This window comes from Notolepis coatsorum, assembly GCF_963971535.1.
Source record: "Notolepis coatsorum genome assembly, chromosome: 1".
In the NCBI taxonomy this organism is placed as follows: domain Eukaryota; kingdom Metazoa; phylum Chordata; class Actinopteri; order Aulopiformes; family Paralepididae; genus Notolepis; species Notolepis coatsorum.
Genome location: NC_140165.1, coordinates 153,913,511 through 153,928,420, shown reverse-complemented (window position 1 = coordinate 153,928,420; position 14,910 = coordinate 153,913,511). Strand labels below are relative to the sequence as shown.

Sequence of the window (14,910 nt, the reverse complement as noted above, 5' to 3'; positions counted from 1 at the left end):
GGGCCTCTGTAGTTATGTCGAAATATGCATAAAGTTTAACCTCACCGAGTCCACATGGCTTTTTTACATACAGTTACGACTTTGTATGAGATCTCACGGTGTTCCATTACACATACCAATTGAACACCACAGATACCACAAATTTTTCTATGAAAGAGATACATTGGGAGGTTTTGTATCAGGTTTTTATTATCAATTACTAACGTCCTCGTACGAAACCCTTCAACTAGACAATGTCTGGAGGAGGGATATACCAGACCTGGAAAATGACTTTGATTGGCAAGGAGCCTGGGCAAATGTCCGACTTACATCAAGGAACCCGGATCATCAACAAATCAATCTGAACTATATTCACAGGACATACTTGACTCCTATAAGGCTGTGCAAAATGGGGCTTATACAAGACTCCAAATGCTCCCAATGTACAAATGGGGACGAAGGAACATTTATGCACATGTATTGGGACTGCCCACCAGTTAAGGCATTCTGGAAAGATGTGTCCCAACAATTATCAATACTCGTATTTTGGAATATACCTGTACACCCCGCGGTATTGCTATTGAATGATGTTTTTGAGTTTGCAGTGAACCCACAACTAAAAAGATTGGTTTTATCGGGTATCACAGTAGCTAAAAAACTGATTGCATCACGTTGGTTTCAACCGGAAAAAATGTGCCGGAAAGTGTGGTTTCTTACATATCTCGATGTGATATATCAAGAAATATCAACAGCAAGAATTCTGGGGCTCAATGAATCCAAAATGTTAATGTGGTTAGAAGTGGTGGAGAGAATAAAAGCTAGCCTATAATGGTGATGTCTGGTTAGGAGTGAGGGATAATGGAGGTACTATCCAAGAGGGGGTCCGGGAGGGGGGGGTTTGAGCTGGAGCATATGTGTGTAGGGTTTTAGAAAATAGGTATTAGGGGTATATTATATACTAACATTTATATAATTGTAACTTCGCTGGATATACACGGTATACGGTTAAAATGTTATTATTGACTATTTTTGTTTTATCCTGTTTCTGTACTTGCATATATTTTAACCACCTTTACTGAAAGTTTCATTATACATTGTGTGTTGAGTACTGACTTTTAATAAGTTTTGTTTTGCAATAATAAAAAAAATTAAAAAAAAAAAAAAAAAAAAAAAAATTATTTATTTTTTAATATCGACCCTATCTTGATATCGGACCGATACCGATGTGTAAAAAAACGGCCATATCGGCCGATATTATATTATATCGGCGGCCGATATATCGTGCATCACTACCTGTAATGTTACTTCACTTTAAGAGAAAGGATACAATTACCCTATTTTACTCTGACGTTACTATGTAAATGGTGTATTTAGCAAAGGGGGTTAATTAATGGGGATTTAGCATTGTTTTGCTAAGTAAATCACTACACCTTGTTAGATCCTGATCAATCTGGCCAGTATCACGTCTTCGTCTGTTTGGCTCTCCATCCACTCCTCTGCGTTGTGTAATTTTAATGGTCCTGACGTCTCCTATACTGGCTGATATAATCCTTATCTCTCCCCGCTAGTACGATCCGCAAACCATAATAATTCTCCACCTTCGTAAGAATTCGACACTTTGACAACGTGAAATACCTTACAAGGAGAAGCGTTGTTTATTTGATAAACAGAAGCCTCAGCTCAGATGTTAACAGATTGTATTGTCCTTGAAAAGTCTATTCTAATGATCTTTCTGTGTTTTTTGTGTTCAGTCTATCGTCCTCCTGCTATTCAGTCCAATGGTGGTCAGGCCTGGGCCCTCATTCATCAATGTGTGCGTAGAACATGTTCTATTTCCACACGTAAGCACGGAATGTAGAACCAGTGTACGCACAGGGAAGTCGGGATTCATCACACGTGCGTACGCAGGCTCTATGCTCCTCCGTGTTGATGAATACCACTTTGTTCTACCGTCAATGCTCGTGCATGATTATCCATATATGGTCATGAAAGTGAGGAAACACCCCCCATGGGATGTGAAATAATGGACTGACCCGAGCGGAACTCTGAGAAACTCCACGAAGATTGTTCACTGCTGTCGAACCAAGAAGACACTATTTTATTCCAAATCGCGATGGATCTCCCGTCAATTTTCTACCTGCTGCATATGATTTCTAGAGGCATACTACAATCTATTTTGATGTCAGTATTGGGTAGCCTATATAAACAATAATACGAGAGCATATACAAGAACAATGAATCTCACTGCATGTATGATGTAGCCTGCCTTTCAATACATGAACTTGAATTCCATCATGTTTGTGTGCGGGACTCACAAGGCTGTTGTCACAATGGGTGGTACCGGTACAGTAATAATAACAGTCCACACAATATCACGATCCATGCCATAGCCTATGTTCTATTAGGACATGATCTGTGACGACAAATGTTCTAGAATGTTTGATTAAGATATCATACTCTGACAGCATGCCTATGATCAACAAAAACGCGAACTTGAATCCCATCATATACATAGTCTGTCCACTATCTGGTGTCATTGCAATGCGTTTTCTATTCTTTCTTATACAGTAAAAAGGGGGAAGAACACTATATTCATATGACTTGTATTCTGCTTACAGCTTCGAAATTCCACTTGTTTCGTTTAACGTAAAGCCTTTTAAATATAATCAAAACGTTCCCGTGTTTCGGCGGTCTGTGCGCAAAATAATAACGAGTTGAGCTTTATGATTTATGATGAATTGAAAATGGGGGACCCTGATGTAAACAAGACGAAAGTCTTTCTCTGGTCTGCATCCCCTTAACAATTGTATGTACTGAGCTGTACTGTACTGTACCCATTCTGCAATCTGTTAATAAACTTTTCAATCAATCAATCAATCAAGCTACGCGGAGCGCAGTCAGTCAGTAGCCTACACCCCGTATATTCCGATAACGCTATATAAACCATGCTGCATTCATTCTGAGAGAAAGATCTATTATTCCAAATGCTATTTATAGGGTTTTGACCATAATTACACTACTGTTGCTATTTTACAATGAACTATAATGAATTACGGTTCATACAGAACATCCAGTGTTATTATGCACAGAAGCTCATTTCCTTGTTGTAATAATATATTCTACCACTGGGCGCCAGGTACGCATGGTCCGAGCTGTGCGTAAATATAAGCACGAAGTCCAGTTCAAGTTGAAATTGATGAATCCCACTCTTTGCTTAGAAATGATCGTACGCACAGGGTAAGCACAAATCTGTGCGTAGAACACGTTGATGAATGAGGGCCCTGGTCTTTAGCCTAAACCCTCCTCGCGTTAGCCGAAGCTAATGATGATGTGTCATTCTCCCCCCCCCCCCCCCCCCCCCCTCTTCGTGATGAGAGGAGAGAGTCTCTTGGTCTCTTCCCTCCTGTGGGATTAGTTTCTTTGGTCTGCCTCACACCCGGAAACACTGTTCGACTTATAGATCTTCGTCATATCAACAATAGCCCCGCCCCTCTTCTGGTTGTCATGCGACGCGCTGTCATGACAACCGCTAATAACCTTTCACACATTTCAAAACGTTTCTACCGTTTCATTAAGGATGTCACCCCTCTCCCTCGCTCTCTGGGCCCACACTCGCTCTTATCAATGTTGTGTCTTAGATCGGAATGTCAACATCCCCTGCTCAGTGTGCTGCTATTCAGTCACCCTGCTCTACTGAACCACCGTCTCCTGCCTCCACCGTCAGCATGCACTTTGACCTCTCTGGCACCGTTACATGCTACCATCTCCCCCCAATCTATACATCACATACATTGAATAAACCCTGTTTCTCTCATTCACCCCTTTGATTCTTAATCAACCTTCAGAATCAACAGACTACTTGGTTTTTCAATTAATTATACCCAAAAATAGACTGTGGTTGAAGCAAACCAACCTCATCTCTTGTGCACAATAAATGAAGACGGCCCGCGGTCAACCCAGTGATCTTGCTGGCTGATGTCCGTTTGCGCCCCCTTTGTGCACAAAGGGAACCGAAACAGACCACCAACAACATCCAACGACTCATAACAATTAGGGCCCCTCTGTCTGCTCCCAATAATTCTATCCTGTTGTTTTACTGTTTTCCCTCTTATCTACCTTCTATATATATATATATCCTTCTATACATATATCTTCTATATGAATCCTCCATCAGGTGTATTTTATATCTCATACTCCTATCAATTATTATCAATGAACACAGGACTTCTCGCTGCCGTCTCGTCTCTCGATCCCATGATTGACTCTGAAAGGAAGTCCCTGTTTGTCCATGATTCATTCAATACACCCGCCCATGCTCTGTTGTTTCAAAACGCCTCAAAACAGCATCTCCGCAGGAAAGCCCCCTCCGATGTCCGCCTCGTTCTCCCCTGGGCAACACCGCCTGCGACCGCTGGACTCCGCCCCGTCGGCCGTCTCCGCACCGTTGGCCGTCTCCGCCCCGTCGGTCATCTCCGCCCCGTCGGTCATCTTGGTTGAGGCTCGTCTCCACCGCCGTCGGCCCTCTCCAGACTCTGAAAGCAGAAACACCACGCCAGCAGTTTTTCTGTACACTCGACCCTGTGTTTTCTATTAGTCTACCGTGGCTTTGGGCCTGCAGCTCGTTCCATGGAGTTATCTCCAGTTCTCTATATTTTTCCTCTGCAAGCCCCTGCCATGGCCACGCCCTTTCAGACTGTTGGACGGTGTGAGTGTCCTACAGCCCATGGCGCTATTTGTTCTCTATTAGTCTCCCACCTTCTCAACACCCATATCTGTCCTACAGGGCTGTTCCCTGTTTGTTGTCTTCCGGCGTGACACCCGCAACTAAACCGATTCCCACTTTTCGACGCACTATCTTCATCCCAGGTTGGCCCCTGGCGCGCACCAGATCTTCTGGTGACGTGTCTTCAAGACTCTGCCTATTTATTAGGTGTGAGAAGGCCCCACTGGAGATCGAACTCCCTCTTCTTTCATAATTAAACTTATTTAATTAACCGCATCTCATCTCTCTGTGCAATTCTTATTTAACCCATTCAATAATTAAACTATTTAATTAACCCGTATATCGATATTATTATTATGATAATAACATACAACAGAGCATCGCTCTAACATACAACAGAGCAGGTTGGTTCCCTGCCCCTAACTCACATACACATACTCGTACTATTATCTAACATACAACAGAGCTGTCCGTTGCTCTACCCTACACAGGGCTGTCTCCGTCGCCCTGGAGCTGTACGTTGCTCTACCCTACACGGGGCTGTCTCCGTCGCCCTGGAGCTGTACGTTGCTCTACCCTACACGGGGCTGTCTCCGTTGCCCTGGAGCTGTACGTTGCTCTACCCTACACAGGGCTGTCTACGTCGCCCTGGAGCTGTACCTTCGCTCTATCCTAAACACGGAGCAGTCCGTTGCTCTGGAGCGGTCCGTTGCTCTATTCTACACGGAGCAGTCCGTTGCTCTGGAGCGGTCCGTTGCTCTATTCTACACTTTGAGTTCCTTTACAAAGTTCTCACATACACCACCGTGTATACACACAAGCAGTTGGTAATTTGAAAAAATTAAACTCCTTAATTAAATTAAACTCTCCTAACTGGAAACACTAGCATTACTATAAAAATAGCACCCTTTTTGTACTCAATCTGGAGTCACTCCCCCACCCCGCCACTAGATGGTCATAGAGACCTATATCTGAATATTTGATTTGATTTGATTTGATTTGAAGTCTTTATTTCGAACTCCCCAGCACTACCCCCCCTCCGCCACTAGGTGGCGACCTACTCCTCCTCTATGGTGTTTTTAGTTGACGTGTCACTTCCTGGTTCTTATCTGTTGTTATCTCCTCATGGCTCACGGCCATCTTGTCTCATCCTCCTCGTGGCCCTTTGCGGCCATCTTGTCTCTGTGCCTATTTCTTTCCCACTGTCCCTTTTAATGCCTCAAACATTCTCTCGCTACCGACCACACCCGTAACGTTTGTTCACTGCTCCCTTCACGTCACAGTCCCGCTTCCCGCTTTCTGTGTTTTGAACAGTAATCAACTAAATACGATGTTGCCCCTTTAATTCACTGTGCTCTGTAGATAAGACTCTCGATTTTCCTGTCCCAAAACACACTATTACAGCTGGTGTTCTCTCTGTGTCAAACTAATTACGTTTACGTTTACGGATGCACTATTGTTCGTTTTCTTATTGGCTTGTGAAGTTGTTGAGAGACTCACTTTATCTTTTCACCGTCAGTTCTGGTCCATGGCGCTGTTTATCTCTCCGGCCTTGCTCGGCTCGCTCGCTGGCTTGGCTCGCGTCCATGGCTACCCCTTCACGCCTCGGCACTGCACACAGTCTCTTCCTTTCAAGCAACTTCAAAGCAAGCAATAATCCGGGATCAAATGGCAACAACTGTTAGATCCTGATCAATCTGGCCAGTATCACGTCTTCGTCTGTTTGGCTCTCCATCCACTCCTCTGCGTTGTGTAATTTTAATTGTACTGATGTCTCCTATACTGGCTGATATAATCCTTATCTCTCCCCGCTAGTACGATCCGCAAACCATAATAATTCTCCACCTTCGTAAGAATTCGACACTTTGACAACGTGAAATACCTTACAAGGAGAAGCGTTGTTTATTTGATAAACAGAAGCCTCAGCTCAGATGTTAACAGATTGTATTGTCCTTGAAAAGTCTATTCTAATGATCTTTCGTGTGTTCAGTCTATCGTCCTCCTGCTATTCAGTCCAATGGTGGTCAGGCCTGGTCTTTAGCCTAAACCCTCCTCGCGTTAGCCGAAGCGAATGATGATGTGTCATTTGGTCTGCCTCACACCCGGAAACACTGTTCGACTTATAGATCTTCGTCATAGCAACGATAGCCCCGCCCCTCTTCTGGTTGTCATGCGACGCGTTGTCATGACAACCGCTAATAACCTTTCACACATTTCAAAACGTTTCTACTGTTTCATTAAGGATGTCACCCCTCTCTGGGCCCACACTCGCTCTTATCAATGTTGTGTCTTAGATCGGAATGTCAACATCCCCTGCTCAGTGTGCTGCTATTCAGTCACCCTGCTCTACTGAACCACTGTCTCCTGCCTCCACCGTCAGCATGCACTTCGACCTCTCTGGCACCGTTACATGCTACCATCTCCCCCAATCTATACATCACATACATTGAATAAACCCCGTTTCTCTCAACCTGAAATTAAGAAAATCATTGTGACAGTGATTTGGTCATTTATCAAGACCGCTATTGTTGGCTTAATGAGTGAGCGGTATTTACCCCCCCTTCATCCTCCTCAGACAACAGCAATATGCATTCTGTCAATCATAGTGAAATAGGCCAGTTGATATGAACATTATTTTATATGTCCAGATGTTTCAATGACAGAAACTGAAAATTGGTGAGATGTCTGAACTGACTCTAAAAGTAGAAAAAATTTAAGTGAAATATTGCAAATGGCAACTACACAGATGTCTTACTTACTGCAGTATAGAGAATTCCCTTCTGTAGCAGCACTGACAAATGTTCACCTCCACACAATTTGTAATTGATTGTATCCTTTGTAATGTGACTCTCAGGCCTCCATCATCATACGCAAGAAGGAGGCGAAGGTGGAGGAGCTGCAGGAAGTGAGGGAGGAGCTGGCAGCAGCAGATAGGGAGATGGCCCAGAAGACCAGCCAGGCACGAGACCTGGATGGAGGCGAGGTTGTCCCGGGCGATGAGGTATACAGGTGGATCTGTCATACCGCTGAGTTTTGCCACTTTCATTACCACACTACAGAGAGGGTTAACCTTTTCATTACCACACTACATAGGGTTAACCCTTTCATTACCGCACTACAGATGGTTAACACTTTCATCAGCAACATACAGTGGCTTAACCCTTTCACTACCATACAACAGGGGGTTAACACTTTCACTACCACACTATAGAGGGTTAACCCTTTCATTACCACACAGCAGGGGTTAACCCTTTCACTACCACACTACAGAGGGTTAACCCTTTCATTACCACACTACAGGGGGCTGACCCTTTCACTACCACACTACAGAGGGTTAACCCTTTCATTACCACACCACAGGGTTAACCCTTTCACTACCACACTATGGCACATCACTGTCTAATCAGGGGTTCCCAGAGTTTTCAGGCTGTGACCCCCGAAATAACAGTGTCAGAGAGCCGCGACCCCCACTATTATAGGAGGTAAAAAAAAATTACAAAAATAAAAAAGCTATTTCATTATTTATTTATTTTTATTTTTTATAAAAGGAAATGTATGGTTGAAACATGCAAACGTTAAAACGCACACACACTAATAAGCATTGGAAGCTTTTAACCAGGGCCGGACTGGGGAAATCATTCAGGCCAGGAAATATAGTGCAAAATATAGCCCCAGTCAGGCCACTTTTTAATTAAGCGGGGGGTCTCGGGGTCCCCCACCAGGACGTTGTTTGTTACAAAGACTTAATTTCCTGCATTCTGGTGCAGGCATTTTTTTTATTTGTACCCTTTAAATGCCAGTGTTTGTGATGGCATCACAAATTATTGTTAAAAAACAGGCTAGCATATGTATGATTAGCAACAACACTGATTTAGATGGGTTTTCAGTTTTTTTGTAATGTCAGATTGAAAAAAATACTCACTGTTACCATAACGGACTAAATTGTCCTCTTCAAAAACGCCATAAAAATATGACTGTTGAAATAATTTACCACTTTTTCTTTCATAAATCTTTTATTCAACTTCAGCCCTGATCATAACACCACATATCCAATTCATTTTTTTATTCTAACCCTTTAAATGCCAGTGTGTGTGATGGCATATATTTGCAATATATCAAATTTCTTTATTTTTCTGGGGGGGATTATTACAGGCTAGCATGTGTCATTGATTAGCAACAACACTGATTTTGATGGTCTTTTAGTTTTTTGTAAGGGTCCCACCTCCAACTTGTGTGAGTTGCAGTGATCTCTGCAACTAGAAACACTGGCCTGTCTTGCTTCTAAGTTCAGTGGCCTGACTGCATTAACAAATAAAAATAATTAAATTTTTTTTGGAAATCATCTCGCGACCCCCCACTTTGGGAACCACTAATCAAGAGTTCTCACCCATTAGTCTCACCTTGGTGTAGACTAATGGGGATCCACAATAAAACAATAAGTTCACTGTATTAACACATTGGGCGCCGGGCATTGTGCCCATCATTATACCCAGTCTGCCAGCGCTGTAAGCCTATGGAGATGTTTACCTTCTTTGCAGGGCTATAACTTTTTAAATATTATAGCTATATCTGCATTACTATGGCCCATTCAACATCGATTATCTATCGTTCCGGATGTGGGAACGTTATATTTTTTCATTCATACATTGTTGTGTTAATACCGTCTAGAACAGTGTTTCTCAACTGGTGGGCCGCGACCCAAAAGTGGATGTGTGAGAATTTTTTTTTATTTTATTATATTTTTTTGGCACTACCTATCTTTGTGAAAGTGGGTTCTCAGCTCTGGTCCAGCTGAAGATAAAGCAGAGGAACAGATTGGACATTGAGCATGACCTCAGAGTTGCTTTGTCTACCATCACCCCAGACTTGGAGACTCTTGTCAGGAGCAAACAACATCCCCAGTTATCCCATTAGTTCCCTGGGATGTTAAGCTAAGTAGTCTGCTAAGAAGGATATATTATTTATTATTATTATTATTTTATTTCATTGTGTTTTTAGCCCTAGTTGCACTTTTGTTGCAACCCCAGTTATCCCATTAGTTCCCCCAAACTTACTGTAGGTCTGTTATGTTAAGCTAAGAAGTCTGCTAAGAAGCATAATTATTTATTATTATTATTATTTTATTTCATCTGGTTTTTAGCCCTAGTTGCACTTTTGTTGCAACCCCAGTTATCCCATTAGTTCGCCCAAAATTAGGTCTGTTATGTTAAGCTAAGAAATCTGCTAAGCTTATATTATTTATTATTATTTTATTTTATTTGGGTTTTTAGCCCTAGTTGCACTTTTGTTGCACTTTTTTGTGTTTATTTCATGTTTTTAACAGTGCATGAAAGATTGTGTATTACCGCAAAAAAAAAAAAAAAATGTAACCATTACATTACATTTACCGTAACACAAAACATTTTCAGATTAATTTGAGTTTTGCACTAGCATTGGCTCTAAAACTACATAAGTTCTAAGACTTGTGAATCCCAGATGATTTCCGAAGCCCAGTAAGTATGAGAGGCTATTTCTGCTCCTTATGTACACAAAGAAGGGCTTACTGTCTATTCTTTTTCCTCTCTCGCTCTCACATTCCCATGTGAGGCTATAAATAGAACACAACAGTGATTCTCCAGAACAAGCGACGGAACTGGAAAGACTATAAAATGTTAGGCGCTCCCCTCATTTTGAGTGTTAATAAATCTTCTAGTTCAGTTCTGTAAAAACATTCAAGCCAAACTGCTGTGTAAATCCCTTCATTCTAATTTTTTTAAATTTTTTTTTATAAATGTTTTTATTTTCAATTTTCCAACATAGAACAAGACATCACAATACATTAACAATAATAATAATAGTAACACTAACAACAATAATAACAGCACAAGACAGGCAAACAAGAAAGTAAAATAATAAAAATTAAATTAAAAATAAGTGTGGCTCTCATGTGTGTGCATTATCTGTGTGCTATATATATGTGTGTTCTACCTACCCATGTGTGCGTGTGCCTTACCTATGTGCGTGTTTTATGTGTGAATGTTTGATATGCCTGTGTAATTTGCGCTTGCATGTGTGTGAGTGACGTGTGTTCTATGTGTGTGCATGCGTGTATGTGTGGTGTGAGCGTGTGCATGTGTATATGTAAGCACCTTCGCATCAGTTACGGTTCCCTCAGCAACAATGCCAGCACAATCAGACAAAACAAGGCAGCATTGGTCTATTGGGAGGTTACGGGTAATGGGGAAATCCGGCGAGTACAGTGGTGGATAGCGCAGGTCCAATATGTGACAGATAAGGGTCCCAGATTTCATAAAAAGTGTCCAACTTGGAATGCAGCATGCACGTGATATACTCACAGGGAATGCATTCCATTATGATATTGTGCCATGACCTCTTTGATGGGACCTCATCCTTGATCCAAAACAATAGGATGTTCTTCCTACCAGCAAATGTCAACAAATTGAACAGTCTCTTATGTTTGAAATTGGCAATATGAATATCTGGGAGGCCCAGTAAAAGGCAGAGGGGATCCAGCTCGATGGGGGTGTGAAATATGTCCGATAGTTCCTCTACGATGTCGAACCAATAGCTCTGAAGCTTTACACAGGTCCAAAAGCAGTGGACGTGGTTTCCAATCTCTATCTTGCATTTAAAGCAAAGTGGGGATGTATTGGGGTCCATTTTACTCTTTTTTTTTTTTTATCCACTTTTTCTCCCATTTTTCTATATTTTTCTCCCATCCCAATTTCGTATCATCCAATTCAACCCTCCCCTGTCACGAACGCTGTTTCTTGCCTCCCACAAGCCGGCTGCAATGTGGACTAAGTCATACATAGCACAAGTCCCCTCCGGTACTTGAGGTAACAGCAGTCGCATCTTTTCACCTGCGCAGCTCGATCTCTCAAGTGTCGAGGAGTAACGCGTGGGAGGCTCACGCTGCCCCCGACACTTCCTGATTCTACTGCGCAGGCGCACCAACCGACTTGTAGGAGTCGCTTGTTCACAACGTTCGATCCCCACCCTTCAGTTTTCCCTCCCCGTAATACAGCCAATGTGTATTACTGCGGACGACCAGCTAAACTGAAAACAATGTGGAGAGCTGGATTCGAACACGCGAATCCTAGCGTCTCCACACTGGTGGCGAGTGCCTTGCCCACTACACCACCTAGCCGCCAGGGGTCCATTTTACTCTTAAGGTTGGGGGTAATATGAATGCGGTGCAAGATTCTAACTTGAATAGCCTTGGTGCGGTTGCAAACAGAGATTTATTTTGCGTAGGTCCATGCATCCTGCCAGTCTACATCTGTGATCTCTATGTCCAGGTCTTTTTCCCAGGACTGTTTAGTAACAAGGGAAGATAAAGATGAATTAAGGTTTAGAGTACTATAGAAGATAGATATTTGTTTTTTGGGGATCTGCAAGGAGAGGGCTTTCTCCACCTGTGAGGTGGAGCTGTTAGTTAAAAGTGAGGTGTCCTTGGTGATAAACTGCCTAATTTGTAGGTATCTAAAAAATTCCGCTTTCAATAGGCCATACCGCTGCTGCAGCTGTGTAAAGGACATTAGGGTCTGGCCATCAAACAGGTGGCCAAGATCAGTTATGCCCTGCTTATGCCAGGTCTTGAAGCCGCCGCCAATTTGGTCTGGCTTAAAGTCAGGATTGCCTACGATCGGGGTAAGAGGAGAGGTCAGCTTGGCTCGGCCCTCCACCTTACGGACAGTCTTCCAGGCCTTGACGGAGCATAGTGTGATGGGGTTGGAGCATATTTTCCTAACAGACTTAAAGTGGAGATGAAGCATAGCAATAAATGGAAATGAACCACCTTTCCTCTCTCTTTCATGCGGTAAAATTAGTTCGAACAGCCGGGAGCAATACAAAAAGCACCACCACGATCCCGATGTTTGGTAGGCAACATTTTATTTACAGACTGACCCGACAATCCATGTCTATCCATAGGCATCTAACCAACAGTGTATACTAGGAGCCAGACCCAACCAGCCCCATGACGTCAGCAACAAAAATGGCGGCGCCCATGTTGAAACCAGGGATATTATATTTGATTTTTCAGACAAATAAGCTAGATTTCACATTTGATTATAGGACCCTGTCTTACACAAGGTACACAACAAACAAACTAGGATCACATTGCTCACTGCTTCATCCCCCCTTTAAAGTCTTTGATAAATAGTAGGTTCCATAGGGGGGACTTAGATTGCGAGGATTCAATGTCCAGCCAGATTGACAGTGGGTCTGATCTGAACCAGCCGACAAGTACCCTAGTGTGCTGCTAGTTGGTAATGTCTAATATTAGGTAGGTCTAGACCCCCATCTTCACTATCCATCTGTAATTTGGCCATTTTCAGACGCGGTTTCTTCCCATTCCAAATGAATGAGCTTAGCCAGCCTTCTAGCACCTTGATAACCTTGTTTGTCAGCAGCACTGGCTATCCTACCCAGCCAGGAGATTGGTAAGGGGGCCCATCTAACTAGGTCTGCCCTTATGGTGTCTAAGAGGGGGGGAAAGTTGGCCTTAAACAATGTATCATAGGTGAGTGTCACAAATACTCCTAAGTAAACAAAGCCGGAGGGCGACCAGCGAAATGGGAAGGGCAGGATCGGAATGGATTTAAGTGTCCCAAGTGGCATTGCTTCGGATTTGGAAAAGTTTATTTTGTACCCCGAGAAGGTTCCAAATGTGGAAATCATGCGGGTTAGACATGGAATTGAAGAGTCAGGTTTAGATATAAAGATCAGTACGTCGTCCGCGTAAAGAGTGATTTTGTGTTCCCTCTCGCCCACTCTAATACCTGAGATCTCGGCTGACTGCCTTATGGCCTGCGCGAGTGGTTCTATGGCCATGTCAAATAGTAAAGGGCTAAGAGAATCCCCTTGGGGGTTCCCCTGTTGTAGAGGAAAGTTGTTAGACCTAAGTCCGTTAGTCAGGACCGCCGACATCCGTGAGTTGTAAAGAACCTTGACCCAATCAATAAAAGTATTTCCTAGGCCAAATTCAGCGAGGGTTAGAAACAAATACGGCCATTCTACACGGTCGAATGCCTTCTCCGCGTCGAGAGACAGAACCACCGCGGGGTGGTCTGTCTCACGAGTCATTTGGATGATAGTAAGGAGCCGTCTCATGTTGTCGGTAGAGTTCCTACCCTTAATAAAACCAGTCTGATCTTCGTTAGTAATAAAAGGGAGTACTTTTTCTAGGCGCATGGACAGGATCTTGGAGAGCAATTTTTGGTCCGAATTAAGCAGGGCTATAGGCCTATAGGAGGCGCACTTTTCAGGGCATTTACCCTTCTTAAGGAGAAGGCAAATATTAGCTTCCCGTAGGGACTGGGGTAATATCCCCACCTCAGAGGAGTGATTAAGCATTGCCAGCAGGGGATCCAAAAGAATATGACCGAATTCCTTATAGAACTCGCATCCGAAACCGTCCGGGCCCGGAGCCTTACCAGATGGCATAGCCTTAAGGGCGCCCAGAGCTTCTTCCTTCGTAATTGGGGCGTTAATGAGCAAGTTCTGATCTTTCGATACCTTAGGGAGGTGCAAGTCAGCGAAAAAAGCTTGCATGTCAGAGAGAGCACTGTCGGGTCGTTCGGTCCTATAGAGTTGGGCATAGAAAGAGGCAAACTCTTTATTAATAGTTTTGGTGTCAAAGGACCTGACCCCGTTGGAGTCCGAGATTGAGGCTATTACTTGGGTGTCAGCCTTTTTTTTGCCAAGTTAGATAGGCACCTACCAGGCTAGTCACCGTGTTCGTACATTCTATGTCTGGCAAATTTAAGAGAGTATTCGACGTCCTGGATCAGAAGAGTGTTTAACGCAGTTCTGGTGGCCGTAAGCTCTATAAGCACAGTCGGGGCTGGGTTTGAAACATGTTGATTCTCAAGGTCGGCTAGTTTGGATTCAAGAAGTTTGCATTGTTAATTTTTCTTGCGTTTCTTGGATGATACGTAAGACAGTCTGCGAGAAAAGACCTTGGATGTTTCCCAGAGCAGAGACGGGTTATCCGTAGAATGCGAGTTAATTGAGTAGACAATTTTAAATTCCGATTCGAAATAGGAGACAAACATATCATCCTTGAGGAGGTATGGATTGAGGTGCCAACGCCTCGACAGCGCCCTCTCTTCTGACCGGGAGTAGACCAGATATATAGGGGCGTGATCCGATAAAACAATACTTCCGATTGTGCAGGACGATACTAGAAAGAGCTTAGAGGA

The 14,910-nt window shown here is 43.2% G+C and overlaps 1 protein-coding gene across 1 annotated transcript in view; it reads left to right on the top strand.

Annotated features, from left to right (window-relative positions):
- LOC311230291 (intraflagellar transport protein 81 homolog) overlaps positions 1 to 14,910 on the top strand; it is a gene marked incomplete at its 5' end in the record, with an annotated part of 55,450 nt that overhangs the window by 18,956 nt on the left and 21,584 nt on the right. The window contains one exon of the mRNA XM_084316517.1: positions 7,557 to 7,703. Within this exon, the coding sequence (XP_084172643.1) occupies positions 7,557 to 7,703 (147 nt within the window). The remainder of the gene's footprint in view (positions 1 to 7,556; positions 7,704 to 14,910) is intronic.